General features: G+C 36.3%; 1 protein-coding gene across 8 annotated transcripts in view; it reads left to right on the top strand.

Annotated features, from left to right (window-relative positions):
- The window catches only part of SUPT20H (SPT20 homolog, SAGA complex component), a 46,524-nt gene that overhangs the window by 27,433 nt on the left and 1,022 nt on the right, over positions 1-18,069 (top strand). For 3 of the 8 annotated variants that reach the window (XM_036742867.1, XM_036742868.1, XM_036742869.1), the window contains exons 17-25: positions 550-678; positions 3,845-3,944; positions 4,168-4,326; positions 6,312-6,381; positions 7,319-7,473; positions 9,530-9,585; positions 12,740-12,868; positions 16,011-16,116; positions 17,668-17,771. In XM_036742867.1, the coding sequence (XP_036598762.1) occupies positions 550-678; positions 3,845-3,944; positions 4,168-4,326; positions 6,312-6,381; positions 7,319-7,473; positions 9,530-9,585; positions 12,740-12,868; positions 16,011-16,116; positions 17,668-17,771 (1,008 nt within the window). Of the gene's footprint in view, positions 1-549; positions 679-3,844; positions 3,945-4,167; positions 4,327-6,311; positions 6,382-7,318; positions 7,474-9,529; positions 9,586-12,739; positions 12,869-16,010; positions 16,117-16,227; positions 17,772-18,069 lie in introns of those variants that run through there. The other 5 variants (XM_036742872.1, XM_036742871.1, XR_005009512.1 and 2 more) reach the window with 4 other exon arrangements.

Below are 18,069 nucleotides of genomic sequence, written 5' to 3'. Positions count from 1 at the left end.
CTGTATTAAAATAGTGAGATTTATATTGGAATGTAAGTGATTTTTTTACTTATTTGATTAGCCACTGTCAGTGCATCTTTTGATTGATAATGTTATGCTTCATTGTATTGCACCAACTTAAGCAAGGAAATATATCCCTCCTGTATTTTTCCCCAAATTTTCTTATTATGAGAATTATGAAAAATTAATTGTGATAATAATAACATTTCTTAGGTCATGTGATTATTAAAAGGCTATTTGTGTTTTTTAAGGAATTAAGCCTGGTGTAATAGAAAGAATGCTGGACTTTTTAATTAGGAGACCTCTGTTCTCTACTGTTAACAGCAGCATGTGTGATTTTGGCAAGTCACTTCACCTCTCTGAGCATCATTTCCCTCCTCTGAAAAATGAGGAATTTGGGGTTAGATCAGGGATTATTAACTTTTTTAATCTTGTGAACCCCTTTGGCAGTTTGGCAAAGCCTAAATGCCCTTTTTTAAAATAGTGTTTTTAAATGTATAAAATAAAATACATAATACTACAAAGGAAACCGATTATATTGAAATACAGTTATCGACCAGCCAAGATGGCGGAGTAGAAGGAAGTAGTACAGCTGAGCTCTCTCCCACAACAACTCCACAAAGATCTAGAAAACGCATCAGACCAAGTCCTGATCGGGAAATTCAAGAAAAAATCACAGTGAGTCATTTTTATAGCCCAAATTGACATGGGGGAGACCTGTAGAGAGGAGGGCTGGGAAATAGTGGGGAGAAATTAGGGGGTAAGATTGCTGGGTAGGGAGAAAAGGGAGGGAGACAGGGTTCTAGAGAGGAGTACAGACCCCCATGGAGCCTTCCAACAAAGGGTTTCCATGTAGCTTTGTACCAGGGATGAAAGTGGTCCCAGATTTGGCAGAGAAATGCCTGGGAACAGGACCCAGTGTGGGATTACAGATCCACTTTAGACTGCATAGAGTTCTTTGTCTGGCTGAGGTGGGTCCAGGGCAAATGGCAGTTAAGAGCCCTAGACTGAGAACTAATCAAGTATAGAAGCAGGCAGTAGCTATGTGGCTCTCACTCCGGGAGTTTGCTTAGATCTCACATCCAGCTTCCAGCTTAGTCTGAAGTTTGCTACAGAATAACCAGGGCAGGAAGCACAGACCAAAGGGGAGCCACTGTCACACTGAACCTGCAGAGCTTTCCATCTGATTGATAGTGGTCAACACCAGTAGTAGTATACTCCAGCTCCAATAAGCCAACAGTTGTGTCTCTCAGACTCATATTTTTAGAAATTGTCAGCTCAGACTAGGTGGACAGGGCTCAGATTTCCACATGGGTTAGATGGTTTTGGATACACCAAAAACTTGCAGTCTCCCAGCCTGAACTGTCACATATATACTCCAAGAAAGATGAAGGGAGAACCCAAAAGGCCAAAAACAGGGTGAAGCTTCGCACCCCAGCCGTTCCCTCCAGAACCACTTTACTTTAATATACAGAGCCTTATCTTTTTAATACAAAGTCAGGAAAGAAATCTGGAAAAATGAGCAAACAAAAAAAGAATGAACCATAAAGGGATATTATGGGGCAAGGACCCTCAAGACACAATCCCGGAAGAAATGATTCCCAAAACATCAAATAAGCAGACTCAGAAACACTGTTTGGGCACAAGTTCAAATAGAATTCCTGGGTGAGATGAAGAAGAGTTTAAAAAGAACTAAAATGACTTTATAAATGAAATGCGGGTGTTAGAGGACACAGTTGGGGGAAAGAAATAAGAGCATGAAGGGCCTTCAGGCTCCTCGGAAGATAGAATTGGTCAAACGGAAGAGAATGACTTCATGAGAAGACAAGAAATATTAAAGTAAAAAAGACTGGGGGAAATAGAAGAAAGTATAAGGTATCAATCTTATTTTTAAAAAGCAGCTGACATGAAAAACAGATCAAGGAGAGAGAATTTAGGAATCGTTATACTACCTGAAAACCTTTACCAAAAATAGCTTAGGCATCATAGTTCGGGAAAGAGAAAACTGCCCTGACCTCTTAGAACCAGAGTACAAAGTGCAAATAGAAAAAAATCCACCAGTTACTTCCTGAAAGAGGCCTCAAAACAAAAACTCTCAGGAACATTATAGTCAAAATCTAGAGCTTCTAGGTCAAATTAAAAATACCGCAAGCAGTGGTTCCAAGAGGAGCCAATGTCAGGATCAAACAGTATAGCAGCCACCAATTTAAAAGATCAGAATTTTGAATATTTTTCCAGAAGGCAAAAGAATAGAGGTTTATAACCAAGAATAAAGTACACAGCAAAACAGTATACTCCTACGGGGGGAAATGGATTGTTAGTGAAATAGAGGACTTCCAAGCATTTCCTGATGAAAAGATCAGAGTGGAGTGGAAATTTGAAATACGAATACTGGAGTCAAGAAAAATACAAAAAGTTGACAAGAATGAGCAATCCTAAGGGACTAAAGAATGAACTGTACCCTCATAACCCTGTCATTGTTAGGGTCCATAGAGGAAACCTAAGAAAACAGAGGGTCTGGGAGTGATTTTGTTACGTTTTTCTGATCTTAAGAAAGGAAAGGGACAGGAAGAGTGGTGAGAATTACCTCATGTAACCAGGGTATACAAAAGGGAAGGGAAGAGAGAGTGTAGTGGGATACTCTTGAATCTTTCTTTCATCTGAACTGGTCAAAGAAAAACATACACAGAATTGGGTACAGAAGTATATTTACTCAGTAGGAAAACAGAAAAGAAAGGGGGGATTAAGAGGAAGGGCATATTGAGGGAGGTATTAGTCCTAACCAAAACAAACTTAATGAAAGAGTAGATGAATCACTAAGAACAGTTGAAAAGCAAAATAATCAACTGTACTAACCCAGAACTGGGCTCTGGGTTGAGAAGAGAGGCAGGAGAGTAGAAGCTAACCACGGTTTCAGAGGCTCATGATGAAACGTGTTACCCACCTCTGACAGATTTAGACATATTCTTTTGGACACAGTGATGAGAATTTGTTTTGCTGGATTATGCATATTTATTACAAGGGTTTTGTTTTTATTTTTCTTTTCAGGAGGTGGGGTGGGGGAGGAAGATTTTCATTATTTGTTAAAAAAGCCTAATTTTAAAAAACAGTTGTCAGAATATTTACACACATCAAGAACCTCTGGACTAGAGGACTTTAAAGGTCTTTTTCTATCATATTGTATGATAGCCCTCCGTTGTATAAAGGACATGAACAATAAAAGCTTTCATTTCTGCCTTTTGGCTGGTTTCCTGGTTATCACCTCAGTACAGTGATGTTTACATTCAGTGGAATAGGATTGTAAAAGATACATCATAATTGAGTGTAGATATCATGATCTCATTCTTGCTTTCACTAGAAGGGTAATACAGAAAGCAAGTCCTTTTGGGGATGAACCCCCCCCCCCGGCCAAAAAAAGAAAGAAACAACACCTGCCTTTGGCTCATGTTACCGTGGCAGCCTCTTCTACCTCTTATCAGTTCAGCTTTTTAAAGGTGTTTTCAAAGGAAAAGGAAAGATGAATTCCAAAGATACAATTGCAGCCTGATGTGGGACTAGGCTTATATTCAGGTGAATATCCTGAGCCCTCCTTTCACTTCCTCTGCCTATAAACCTCACACAAAGTAACCTCTAGCAAATCAAATTAGAGCTTGCCTTTGTGGTACTTCTTACATCACAGTCCTTGAAATTGTGATATCTATAATATTGAATGTCTTCTGTAGGGAACTAAATTGTGTTTTCACTTGAGAATTGAGTGATTTTAATGTGTTTCACAGTTGCTGTATTTTTTAATAATAACCTTAGTCTTGATAAATATACCTTAAATGTTGTTTCTTCTTAACAGCCCGAGAGCTTATTGGTTCAGCCATCAGTGTTGGGAAAGGGAGTAAAACATCGGCCTCCACCCATTAAACTTCCTTCAAGTTCAGGGAGTAGCTCTTCAGGTAATGCTATCCTTCCATTTCCTCTTTATTTTTATTCCTTGGTTTTATTTCTCTTTGGGGGGATGATCTTGGATGACAGCTGATTAATTGTAAAAACAGTGTGATAAAGATATGCTCTATCATTATCTGTCAAAACTCTTTTGACTTGCATTGGTAGCTTTACATAATTAAAAATCTCTCCTGTGATGATTCAAAATAATAATGTAAATTTATTCTTTTTCAGGTAATATTTTTAGTCCACAGCAGTCAGGCAGCCATCATAAGTCCCCAACTCCTCCCCCCACTTCTAAGCCACCTGGTCTTTCTCGGAAACCTTCCATGGATCTTAGTCAAGTTAGCATGCTTTCTCCAGCTGCTCTGTCACCTGCCAGCTCATCACAAAGTGAGTCACAACCTAAATTCTCCATTAAATATTCATAAGCTTTTGCATTAATGCATTCCAAGACAACTTCTTGGCCAGTGGAATGATAAAACTTAAATGTACAGTGGGCCCCTAATTGTATCACTTTTGCAAAGCTGAAGGCAGGTCTCTTGTTGACTGTATGTACTTTATGTTTATTGTATTGTATGTTTTTCTGTATCTATGTATGCACCCTTGTGTATACGTTTCTAATAGATATGCCATCCGTGTTACTTTTTTCCTTTAAAAAAAATTAGCCTGGTAATTAATGTGACAGTGAGATTCCAAAGTGTTCTTGATACCAGTGTACCTTGGACCACTTTGCATTTTACATAAGTTATGCAGCAGATTTGATAAAAATGTCTTAGGGGATACAGCAGTTATATCTTTGTGTATGTAACAATCTGTTTAGTCCTAAGGTGGTGATGCAATAAATTAAAAGCTGATTTTTAACAAACACTACTATATTGTTTTATAAATCATTGTCGATTATTAAACTGTGATAATGATTGTAAAGCACTATATTGAAGATGTTAAAATATAATTTTTTCCAACTGAGTGATCTCAAAGGTTTAGATATCAGTGACATGATTTCTAGAATTCTGGCTCAATGTTGAACTAAATTCTTCAAATAAAAATGAATCTTAAGACATTTTGGAAAAAGATTTGTCCAAAGAAACTCCATTCCAGTTTTTACATTTTTTAAATAGACTATGTATACTGAACCTTTTAGTACATGGCACAGTGGTAGAGTGTGGTTCTCTGCATTAGTTATAAGCATCTTCATCCTGATAGCTCAAAAGGTGTAATTTTTCTGCCTTCTTGTTTTGCACAAAGAAAAACAAAAATCTTTGATAAATTCTCTAAGTCTTCTTCACACCTTCTTATGTTGGGGGTATGGATTATGTTACTCTACTGCACACGGTTGTTACTAGAAGTAAGGGTTGGGTGACAGCTTCTGGACATTCACATTTCTTTCCTTTCTTTCTGCAGGACATGAAAGCTAAAAAAGAAAACACCTCAAGAGCTTTTGGTTTTGCTTTTTTTTTTGTTTTCTTTTTTTTAAATTGATAAACTGTGCGTACTGCATTCACAACAGATTTTCTATACATTCTACATTTAAAGAGAAATACACAGTTACTGTTAAAGATACAGTATCGTCACCTTTAAAATGATTTGCTTTATTACTGGCTTTTATGATTTGAGTGAACTATGTTGGAAATTATATTTATTCATATATGTAGGTGCCCATTTTTTGTTCATTGGCCAAACCTAATTTATTAATCCTGTTATCAGTTTGATTCAGATTTATCAGATTATTGTATAAATTATATAAGTAGTTTAAAAGTTAAATCAATTTTAAATGATTCATTATACAAATTAATTTGGGTTGCTTCAGAACTTTAGTAAAAAAGAAAAAAGACAAAAAAAAACAGAATATAGGAATTTTAACTTTTAAATGGATGTTGGAAAAGTACCAATTTGTATTAGCATTGTAATAGTAAAACTGCCACTAATGGACTTTTTAGGTGATATACTGCATCCTTAATTGTGATTGAGTGTAGCGACACTCTTGTATCATATGTAGAAATTAACACTGCAGTTTACTGCTTTTAAAAAAAAAAACTGGAACAAATTGTCAGTGCTAAGTAAGATTCCATTAACCTTATTTTAAAAAAGGACTGGCCTTTTATAACAAACTAGCACTTTTTATTTTTCTCAATGAGCAGGATCTGGAACTCCTAAGCCATCTACTCCTACACCAACCCCTTCATCGACCCCACACCCTCCTGATGCTCAGAGCTCAACTCCTATTACCCCTTGTGCCACCCCTACTCCCCAAGATTCAGGCTTCACCCCTCAGCCCACTTTGTTAACCCCGTTTGCTCAGCAGCAAATGTCTCTGAGCCAGGCAATGCCTGTAATGACCATTCCTCTTTCCACCATGGTAACATCTATAACTACAGGAACCACGTCTACCCAAGTCATGGCAAACCCTGCTGGACTTAACTTCATCAATGTAGTGGGCTCTGTATGGTAAGTTTGCTGCCATGTTTTCTCATTAGTTTACATGAGTCATAACTCTTAAATGTATTTTCAGAAAAATTCAATGCCCAAGAAAAATTGATGGTTTTAAATTCCCTAGCCTAAAGTTTATTGGACATACTTGCAAAATTAAGAATAAATTCCACATTAGCCAACTGTGAAAAATTGTTTTAGTTTAACACTTCCAAAATTATGCATGTTTAATTTTTAGAAAAGATAACAGCTATAAGTGGTATATGTAGCTATCTTTGTACTGTAATATCATCTCAATGTTTATTCCTGTCCTTCATACTCATAAATAATACAGTGAAATCTTTACAGTGAATTTCTCAGTTTTACATACTTTTTAGCCTCCTCCTTTGACAGAATCTTTTTTTATTTTTGCATGTTACACTATTTTAAGAGTCTTTTTGTGTATGATATATAGTTTCAGTAGCCTGCAGTCAGTATGTAGCCTAAAAATAGCAAGGAGTTAAAGAAGTCTATGCATAAGAAAGAGAAAGGAAACACGCACATACATACACACACACATATGTAGTTTGATACCAGTTTTTTGCATGCAAATTTTGATTTTCTCCATAAAAGCTTCTAACCAGTTCTAAAATTCATTCTGTCAAGAGTTTTAATAGATTTATATTTCCTAAAGCAAATGAAAATGTATAAAAAACTAAACCATTGCTAAAGCTATGATATCACAAACAGATGTTTGGGTCAAAGGAAAAAAAAGAGTCCAAATGAAATTTGGAGGGTTTTGTGCATTTCACACAGTTATGCATTTTTAAAGAGAGACAAACTGAATGAGTAGACCTAGCCTAGTCACTATCACTAATGACTGCAAGTTTGTCCAAAGCTAAATGTTCACTGCTATCAAAGAGGAAAAAATTTGTTATTATTTTGGATTTAACACATTTTTTTTCCTCACCTGCAGTGGAGCACAAGCATTGATGAGCAGTTCAAATCCCATGCTCGGGTGTAATACTGGTGCCATAACCCCTGCAGGTTTAAATCTGAGTGGCATTTTACCCTCAGGAGGTCTGGTACCAGGTGCATTGCCAGCTGCAATGCAGTCAGCCTCTCAATCAGGTTAGTATATTCAAAATAATGTAATCTTGAAGACAAAATGTTTTATGTTGTCAAGACTGTAATGACCTTGAACATGAAAATACAAGCCTCTAACTTCTCTACATATACTATATTATCCTACCATGATGACAACTGAGGGCTTTGGGTTATTTCTCACAAAACTGAAAATATGTTAAACTTTTGTAAATGCCATCAAGAGTGTTTCCTTTGTAGCATTCTTAATTCTTATAAATTCTATAAATTATTTTAATCTAATTTGCCTTCTAAGAGTCATACTAATAGTATGAGGTTAGCCCAAATGACCTCTGAGTTCTCTTCCAATTCAGAATCTGTGATCCTTTGCATATATGCTTCCTGTAATTGATAAAGAATCTTTAAAACAGTGTTAGAATATTTAGTAAAAACTGCTGTTGGCCAGACATATGTTAGAAATAAATTCAAAGTGCTTTTGTGAAATAATTTGAAAAATAAAGTTTTTCTTATCAGTTACAAGAATGAGAAGGCAAGCAGTACACCTTTAAATCAGTTTTGCTTGTTAAATGTTTTCCTGACCCTAGAAGATTAATTTAGTATGTGTAAGAGTTATTTCAGGTTGTTGGTTTCACTTCTTGTAAAGAAATAAACAAAAGAGCCTTGTCATTTATTTGGAATATTTCATAAAGTATATTGATGATATACAATAATATAATTTAACAGAAATGCATATTCTCAGGTGCATATACAAAGTTGAGACCCCTATGGTCGAGTATTATACATGTCTTCTTTTTCCCCTTATTAGACTTCATCTGGCTATATGGCCACTTACTATTGAAAGTAATGCTTACAATTGAATTTTCCATCAGTGTACTTGACTATAGTACCTTAAGAGTCATACCTTCAGTTCTAGGGGTTCAAAGCTTTCTAGGAACTGGATCAATATAAAATAGTCATAAGATTCCTGTGTCTACACTGAATCCCCAACATTCTCTCGATATTAACCTTGATGTGGTTGAGATGTTCAGAGACCCTACGTGTCACAGGGATGCTAGTATACTTAATGACACTGTGCTAGACAGCACTAAGTCATCTGTTAAGAGAGAGAGAGTTTTGTATTGCCCCTAACAAGTTGCATTTGTTCAATTCACAAGTGAAATAAACCATCTTTTGGACTCCCTATAGAATTTATTTGCAAACTTAGCTTAGCCCTTATCAAGAATGACAGTAAAGTTATACTTAACCTTTTTGATATGATTTCTCTGATTTCGTGCCTCTTTATGTTTTATTAAGGCTGTGTAGCATATGTGCTGCATTTCTGAGAAATATCATAAATGCATAGTCTGCCAAGGCTTAGTTTAGAAAATGAGGTCCAATTTGGGTTCTGGCAAATGGTCTGAGTATATATTGAGTTGTGGTCTGTCCAGGTTGGTTGAACTGCCTTTCTCAATTAATTAAGATCAAAATGTCCTAAGGTTTCATTATGATGTCTTTTCTCAGTCGAATACCATTGTGTCTATGATCTACAGATATATGCAGTATGTTTGCATAAAGGAATTGAAATACATAATCTGTCAACAAGCATTTTTTAAGTGCTTGTTTTGCGCCAGTTACTGTGCTAAGTGCTGGGGGCCTTAGAAAGGCAGGCAAAAACATGATATCTGCCTTCAAGGAGCTCATGATATTGGAATAGACAGCATGCAAATAACTATGTGTGTACAAGATAGATATATAGCGTAAATGGAAAGTAGCCACACTCAAAGATCATGATTGTAGTGATATTCATGGTTCCTCCTTAGCACTCTGCTAGTCTTCTGCTAAGAATGATTCAAAGTTTTAATATCTATAAATAGAAGACTATATTTTGTCAAAGATCCCCAAAACCATATTATTTTTAAAATTTTCTTACTAATATGTCAAATACAAGATGTTGAACAAAATACAAACAACTAAAAATAACCATGATTTGTTGATAATATTTTTAAAATAATGTCAGTGGACAATTATCAAATTACAAGCCTATTTGAACGTATAACATTCTGTTGCTTCCTTTTTATAATTGAAAAAACTTTTTCTTTGTCAGGTGTCCCCTTTGGTTTAAAAAATACTTCAAGTCTCAGGCCCTTAAATCTTCTCCAGGTAAATGTAAGATATTGCTTCTATTCACAGTTCTAGTGGGTGTGGGTGTGGGTATGGGTGTTTAAGATGTGGTAACTTGTATTAGTTATTTTAAACTGCCTATGCCAGCCTTTGAAAATGAGGGGCTATCAAGAGTATGTTGATAGTCTACAAACATTGCCAGGAAGCTGAGACCTATTATCACTGGTCCAGGCACCTCTGAAGGCAAAGGACTGACCTAGTCTTGGAAGGGAGAGGGAGAAAATGTAGTTCTACTCTGGAACATGTAATTCCAATTCTGGATTTATCATTTACTAAACATTATTCACTAGCATATAATGTTAAATACTGCTTTTAATAAACTTTATTATAAACTTAAAAATCATTAATACACATGAACATTCATACATAAAGAAGTTGAGAAAATGTCAAACCATGAATCCATTACATACAGTTTGTTCCTTTTAATATATGTTATATTTAACATTGTGGAAGACCCACATTACTTTGCTTTTCTGTATCTCCATCTGAATCTTCTGGTCCCTAATTTTTTTTTTAATGTTTCATCAGTACTCTTTTATTTCCTCTTTACCCTCTTAGAGCAAAAGTTTTAGACTTATGTGTGTCGAAGCGGCATATAGTGACAGTGTCTTTAAAAGTCAGCTACCTACAAGCTAAAAAATAACATACTTGTATATACCTTGTGGAAAATACTGTTAGCTGTCATTAGTCTTTTCTGCCTACCTAGGAGTACTGACAGTCACTACAATCAGAATCATCTTTAGGTAGGAGATGACCCTTTGATGGAGATGACTCCATACAAGTATGGAGGGATATGACTAATACACTGTTACATCAGGATTTTACCACAAGTAGTTGTGTTTCAGGAGATATGATTTAACCTGTTATATATTTAAGTCCATGCTAGTTTCCATGGTGAATCTTTCTAACTACATCTGACCAACTGAGTTGACAGGGATCGGTCCAAAACAGAAAGCTAATTTAAAGTTCAGGAAATGATAAGCTAAGTTTTCTTTTAAAAAATTTTATTGGATTAAATGAAATGCATAGTTATGAGTTAATAATGAGTTCAAAGCAGTGTAGTAGTCTGTGTAAATGGTTCTTCCACAAAGTTTTTTGTTAATAGAGCAAGTCATAGTTGTCAGATTTCAGCTAAACCTCTCAACAGTTAAGTAGATTTTACTTTACCCCCTCTGCCTTCTCCTCCCCCCCTGATACTTTGCATAACATATAATAGGAAAATGGCTTTGTTCATACATGATTCAAAAGGACATCAGCACCAACACACTGTGAAGAAAGGGGTGTGTTGAGAGATTAAGTAAAAGTACTGTAGAAGGGAGAGAGAGACCCTGCCTCAGAAACAGCAGAGGAGTAGATCCTTGATTGGCAAGCAACAATTTAAAACCATTTGAGTTGTGTGTGGAAGGGTTAAAAGCCAGCGAATCAGGATCAAGGAAGAGAGAAGTTGTTTGAGAAAACAGTAGAGGCATTTGTCTCCATAGCAGCACTCATTCAAGAAGGTGTATGACAGAACTTTTTTTTCCTGCATTTTAGATAACTCCCTTAATTGCAAGCTAGCCACAGGTTTCTTTTGAAGACCTGCATGTTTCAGATTTGGAACTTATGTGATAAAGCAAAATTAATCCAGTTTATTTTGATGCTACAATATGTCATCTGTCACTGAGAAAAAGGGCATTTCACATCAGGTTCTTTCTTTCTGAGCTTATATTTGGTTATTTTTATTTCCTTGAGTTGTAAAAAAACAGAAGAGGAACTGAGACTCTGTTATTAATACTATTTATTCAAAGTGGAGAACCAGTCAGGGTATCTACAGATTAAAATTCTAATCTATAACAAGTTAGCTGTTAGTTCCCAATTACAGTTAGAAAAAAAACTTTGTAATTGTTTACCCTATTTTTGATACATGTCTTTATATGATCCTAATATTTTAAAAATAATAGATCTTTTCTCATCTAAAGTAATATTCCGGAATATCAAGTGCCTACAGGTATTATATAATGTAAAGCCAAATTTGGAGGCAGGAAAACCTAGGTTGAAATCCTGCCCCTCTGTGAATTCAGGCAAATTACTTAGTCTCTCAGTAGTTTAGGTGAATCAGCATTGGTAGAGGGAGTTTCCTCACCAGGGAGATACGAAGTGACATTTTTTTTAAAACTTGGACAAAGAAAGTTCCTAAAACAAAACATAGGCAACCAGAGCTGAGTGTATTCTTTATAAATGGCCTATAGCTTTTCAACTCTTTTGAAACTTCCGTCTAGGACCTACCAGAAGCTGAGTTTTTCTTTGGGCAAAGTTCAAGTCAGCTGGCCCGGGGGCAGGGGATGGTATTTTATAGAAACTTGTCTGATTTTTACCAAATGCTTAGCCACTAGAAAGTTTTTAAGATGGCATTGTGTTTAAGTTGTGAGGAAGGTGAACTTGGAGGCAAAAAGAAACAAACAAGACATAACAAAGGACTTTACCCTGAGGTACTTGGGTAGTAATTTGTCATATGTAAAAATGAAATATTTGTTTATAAAAAGATTGAAATTTGCCTTTTAATTGTATTAAATATTCAAAAATTTTGCCTCCACTCTGAACAATGAGCTAGCCATCAGGAACCCAGAATTCCCTCTCCCTTCTGACCTTTAAACCCCCTTCCCCTGCCCAGTGGTAATGGGCTGCTCATGTGAGGCAGACATTCCAGTGATGCCTTTGTGGCTGTAGTTATACCCTTAGTGCTTACATCCCGTTCTCTTGCAGCTGAGCTCTTCTGTGTGTTGTCTTCCCTAGTAAGAGTGTGAGGTCCTTGAGAACAGGGACTGTCTTCTTTTTCTCATATCCTCAGTAAAAAACTGTCCAGGCAGGTTGCCAGGGCTGTGTTGTTCATATTTTGATAAAGTGGATGGAGCACTGACTGGAGTCAGAGCATTTTTGAGATTCCCAGTGTCTTCATGGCTTTGAACATGTCATTTAACCTCCCTGGACCTCAGTTTTCTTATCAGAGAAACCAGGAGGTGGGACTGGATGCCTTCTGAGGCCCTTTCCAATTCTAAACCTAAAATCCAATGGCCCAGATATTAGAAGTTCACTTTAACATTCTATGAAAACAGTGCGAATTTAGCCAATTAACAATTTTTAAATTCCTTAACAGCTTCCAGGTGGTTCACTCATTTTCAATCCACTCCAGCAGCAGCAGCAACAGCAACAGCAGCTCTCTCCCTTTTCTCCACAGCAACAGTCACAGCCCCCTACAACTTCTAGTCCTCAACGGCCAGAACAGGTATATGCCCTCTTTGCTCTTGTGTAAGACCAAGATTTATTGTACTTGTAACAATAATGATGTCTAGATTAAATCATAAGGTACTATACAGTCACAGTGTGACATGCCCTATAAAGGAGAGGGACAGAGGGAGGAGTTTTGATATAATAAAGTGAATTGTTTTTTCTCGCATTAATCAGAATTCCAGAAGTCTTTCAAAATTTGTTGTCCTGTAAATTATTCTCTGACTTTTGCTTGCTTCAGTTTGCTTCAGTTCATAGAGGTCTCTCCAGTTTCCTCTGAATCTATCCCTTTTGTCATTTCTCAGGGCAGTAATACATTTCATTCATATACCACAATTTGTTTAACCATTGCCTAATAAAGATAGCTCCTTAGTTTCCAATTTTGGGCTCCTTCTTAAAGAACTGCTATGAATATTTTTTGTACATGTAGGTCCTTTTCCTCTTTATTTGATCTCTTTGGGAGATGTCTGTTACTGGTATAGATGGGTCAAAGGATATACACAATAAGTTTTGGGACAGAGTTCCAGTCTACTTTTGCAGTGACCTGACCAATTCACAGTTCCACCAAGAGTGCACTAGTGTACCTTTTTACTCTCAAGAATGTGTCATTTTCCTCTTCTTCATCTGCCAGTCAGGGGAACCTCAGCATAAACCGTTTGGATTTTTTCCTTTGAAAACTGCTTTTTCCTATCCTTTGACCATTTATTGGGGAATGGCACTTTCCCACTTTCACTTCTACGCTGATGCTAAATTCTCCTTATACTACATTGATAAGTACTTCCATATATACGTACTCAAAAGATTATTGGCACATTATTAAAATATAAAGTGTAAGGAATTTGTTAAAACTATTGGATTGGATTAATACAACAGGGCAAGGTTTTTCTGGGCATGTATTTTAACCAAAAATCAATAAGCATTTATTAGGTACCAATTAAGTACCAAATAGTGCTAGCCAAAGACAAAAAAATGAAACAGTATCTGCCCTCAACAAACTACATCATATTAGCGAAACACAACTGGTGCATAAATAAGTAAATATAAAATGTATTCAAAGAATGAAATCACAGGTATGGATGGGTCATACCACTTTCCAAAAGACATAGCTCAGGAGTACATCCATTGTCCTAACATGATAATCCTTAGGGATTCATGCAGATTCTAAGATCTGAACCTAGACTTGTACTTATCTTTTTGGTTGTTTGGTTGTTTCAGTCATGTCTGACTCTTCGTGACCCCATGTGGGGTTTTCTTGGCAAAGATACTGGAGTGGTTTGCCATTTCCTTCTCCAGCTCATTTTACAGCTGATGAACCTGAGTGACTTGCCTATGGTCACACAGCTAGTAAGTGAGGCCAGATTTGAACTCAGAAAGATGAGTCTTCCAGACTCTAGACCTGGCACTCTACTGTGACCATCCTAGCTGCCCCCCAAATTATTATTATTAAGGACTTATTATGTGTCAGACACTGGAGGGTACCAAATACAAGCATGCAAGACAAGACCCACTTTCAAAGAGCTTATTATATCTTAATGGGAGAAGACAACACAAGAAGAACCAGAAACGAGGTGGGCAGTGGGGGGAAGAATGATATAGGGGTGGCATGGTTTGAAGGCCTAGTTCTAGCAAGAGAAGATGGAGAAGAAAGTGGATAAAAATTATATATTAAGAAGTGGTATGGTAGTCAGTGTCTTGGGTTTGAGTCCTACTTAATGGCTTTCTAACTGTATGACTTTTAGGGATAGTAATATCTGAATTAGACGCTTCACAGAGTTGTTTTGAAAATTAAATGAGATAACAAGTTACAGCACTTCTCAAAGTGTAAAGCCGTTTCTTTCATTAAGCTGTCCCTCAGTCCACTGCAAATGCAACACTGAATTCCATGTCTTTTACTTTATTCCATCTTGAATGTGCTTATCCTTTTAAAGAATGTGTTTTTCCTTGAAGCTTTTCTGTTTGCTTCAGTCATCTTGGGGAATTTGCCATAATTTGAAAACTTTTAGCTAAATAACTAAAAGCAGGAGTTTAGTGGGATGATAAAATTTATTGAAAATCATACTTTTAAAAAATCAGAAGAGAAGCAGATACATGTCTCACAGCTATTTGTAGGAGATACATTCTTAACCAAACAAGAGATAAAGGCAGTTCCAAAAGATAAATTCAATAATGTTGATCACAAGAAACTGAAAAGCTTTTGCACAAATAACATTAATGCATCTAGGATAAGAAGCAAGTGATCAAATGGGAAAAAGTCTTTGTATCCAATTTCTCTAATAACAGTTTGGTATCGAAAAGATAGATAAATATATACACACACACACACACACAGTAGCCATTCCCCAGTAGATGAGTGGTCAAAGGATATGAAGAAATAGTTCTGAAAAGAAAAACTGCAAAGTGTTAAGTCACATGAAAGAATGTTCTAAATCACTAGTAGTAAGAGAAGTACAAATCAAAACAATTCAGAAGTTTCACTTCATCCTGCGAATTGGTACAGATGACAAAAAAATAACAATGGTCAATATTGGAATGATAGTGTTGGTAGACGTGTGAAATGCAAAATGAAATGTCTAAAATAACCATAACCTTTGAACCAGACTCCATTACTGGGCTTATATCTTATGGCTGCACTGTTTGTGGTAGCAGACCACATAACCCAGCCTCTTGCCACTCTGCTCTTCAGTCTTACTTTATTCCCTTCCACCCACTCTATAATCCATCTCCTAACTCCATGCATTTACACTGGCTGTCTCCGTTCTCATCCCACTGTTGGCAGGAAGCTTTCCCTGGTCCCTCCCAGTTGTAGTCCCTACCCTCCAATATTATGTTTGTTTCATATTGTGTGTGTAAAATCTTTTATTTACATGATCATTTGCATGTTGTTTTCTCCATTAAAGCGTTAACTCTTTGCGTGCAGGGACTATGTTAGGCAGCTTTAAATCCTAATGTTCCGCAGTTTTGTTTTTTCCCTAAAACTCAGTCTGTTGCATTGCAAATATCCTTTTGAAGGGGAAAAGTTTTTATCATGGTATTTAGAGGATTTTTCTTTTAACTATCAAAGAAGTAAAATTGTTTTTTCATTCTTTCTCTTCCTTGACCACATAGAGTTCAGTACTGCCTTTTTTTTTTTTTCCGGTCAGAGTTCTGAACCAGGTACAGCCAGTCAAGACCAGGCCTTATCTGCTCAACAAGCTGCTGTTATTAACCTGACTGGAGTTGGAAGTTTTATGCAGTCCCAGGCAGCTGGTATGTCTCTGCTCAACTCATGCTGTGTTTTCAAGCAAAAAGTACTCAATCCAAAATTCACTTGTCATTTTTATTTCACCTTTTGAATTATTTTTTTCTTTTCCTTTCCAGGCAGATGATAACTGGGGACTTAAAAGTAGAAAGTAGAGTTGGTCTTAATGTGTGAACACTTGAGATCTGTCAGTTGAGGCCCCTTTTTAGTTTTTCATTACATTCAGTTGTAGTTGATCAATTAGAAATGCCTGGCCCTCCACAAATTACTAACTATAGTTTTTCCGCATGTTATGTTCCAGTTACAATTCTGCACAGTAACTAAATTAGGGAATTAGAAAGGTCTATTTAAAATGTTTATCAGTAATTGTGCACATTATCTACTTATTCAGAATGCATCTTTTTCTGTATTTTATCTTTTCTTTTTTCCTGGCAGTTTGCATATCCACAGTCTATTGGACAAATCAATTAACCACTCTGTGCTTTAGTTCCTCATCTGTAAAGTATAGAGATTGGACTAGAAGGACCCCTAAGGTCTTTTACATCTCTTTATCTGTGTGAAATAATGCATTAGAAACGCAAATTGAATTGGTAAAACTACAATTAAGATAGTACATATTGTGTAGGTCAAGTGCTGGGGGGTGGTCCTTACCTGAAACACATTTAAAAGATCGCCGAATTTTAGGAATCCCTTTACATATCCCATTCCCCACCCTACTCCCACATAATGAAACTCCAAATATGTGAAATTAGATACCATTTAATATATGGAAGGACTAAACTCTTGGAAATAAGCAATTAGTAATTGTTATTCCTAGATTTGAATTGTAGTACCAGTGTGATACCACCTACAAAATGGTTTAGTGGAAAGAGCAGTGAATTGCAAATCATGTGTTGTGGGTTCTAGTTCTGGCTCTGTCACTAACAAGCATGTGACCTTGGATGAAAATTACTTAAGTTCTCTGGGCCTCGAGTTACCTACCTTGGAAATTGAGGGGGTTGGATTAAATAATTACTAAGGTTCTTTCCAGATCAAATTCTGTACTTTTATCAAATTGTATACATTGACCAAATTTTGTTAAAATATAACGTCAGCACAAGCAAGCCTTTGTCTTGAAACACTCATTTGGCCTCTATAAATTATCTTATTTAGGCTGTCTTCCTGCTCCTGGGGAACATCAGAAACATATACTTTCAAAATTTTATGGATAGCAGTTTTTGATACTGGAAAAATACCTTCCAAAATAAACAGCAAGATTTTACTCCAAACTTCATTGAGTTCCCCTCCCACCCTATTTTCCCCCTCCCCCCCAAAAATCTTTAAGAATATACATTAAAGTTCTATAGGAAAACTTGTTGCATGTCCACAAAGCTTTATAACCTAATTGCATGTATCAACTAACAAGTGACTACTTTATTCTGAAATATTTGTGATTTTATATCTAGGATTAATCATACTGACAGCCTTTCTATTATCCCATTTTCTGTGTTGCCCTTTTCTAACTCTGATAACCTTCAAACCTTTTTGACTGGCCTGCTTTCCCCTTCTCCTTTCTGTAGTGTTGTCTCAGCTTGGCTCTGCCGAGAACAGACCTGAGCAAAGCCTTCCTCAGCAGAGATTCCAGCTCTCCTCTGCCTTTCAACAGCAGCAGCAACAGATACAAGTAATCCAGCAACTTCACTCTGATTACATTTTTTTAAAAAATAAAATTCTAAGCTCCCAAAGTACCCCTAATACTTTGGTTTAGTTCTCTCTTAATTCTTTTATGCACTATAATATTCAGTAAAGTTATTAGTAAATTTAGCATCCAGAGTTCCATTATACTGGTCATTCAACTTAAATACTTAACATTTTAGACATTTAAGTCACGTTTTCCTAATTCAACATTCAAGGAGTCCTGGCGGCACATTACCAGTTCTTCCCAATTGCCATTATAATTTCAAAATTAGACAATGCTTAAG

The sequence above is a fragment of the Trichosurus vulpecula genome, chromosome 2 (assembly GCF_011100635.1).
Source record: "Trichosurus vulpecula isolate mTriVul1 chromosome 2, mTriVul1.pri, whole genome shotgun sequence".
Taxonomy (NCBI): domain Eukaryota; kingdom Metazoa; phylum Chordata; class Mammalia; order Diprotodontia; family Phalangeridae; genus Trichosurus; species Trichosurus vulpecula.
The sequence above is the reverse complement of the archived record's forward strand: the minus strand, read 5'-3'. Positions and strand labels throughout refer to the sequence as shown.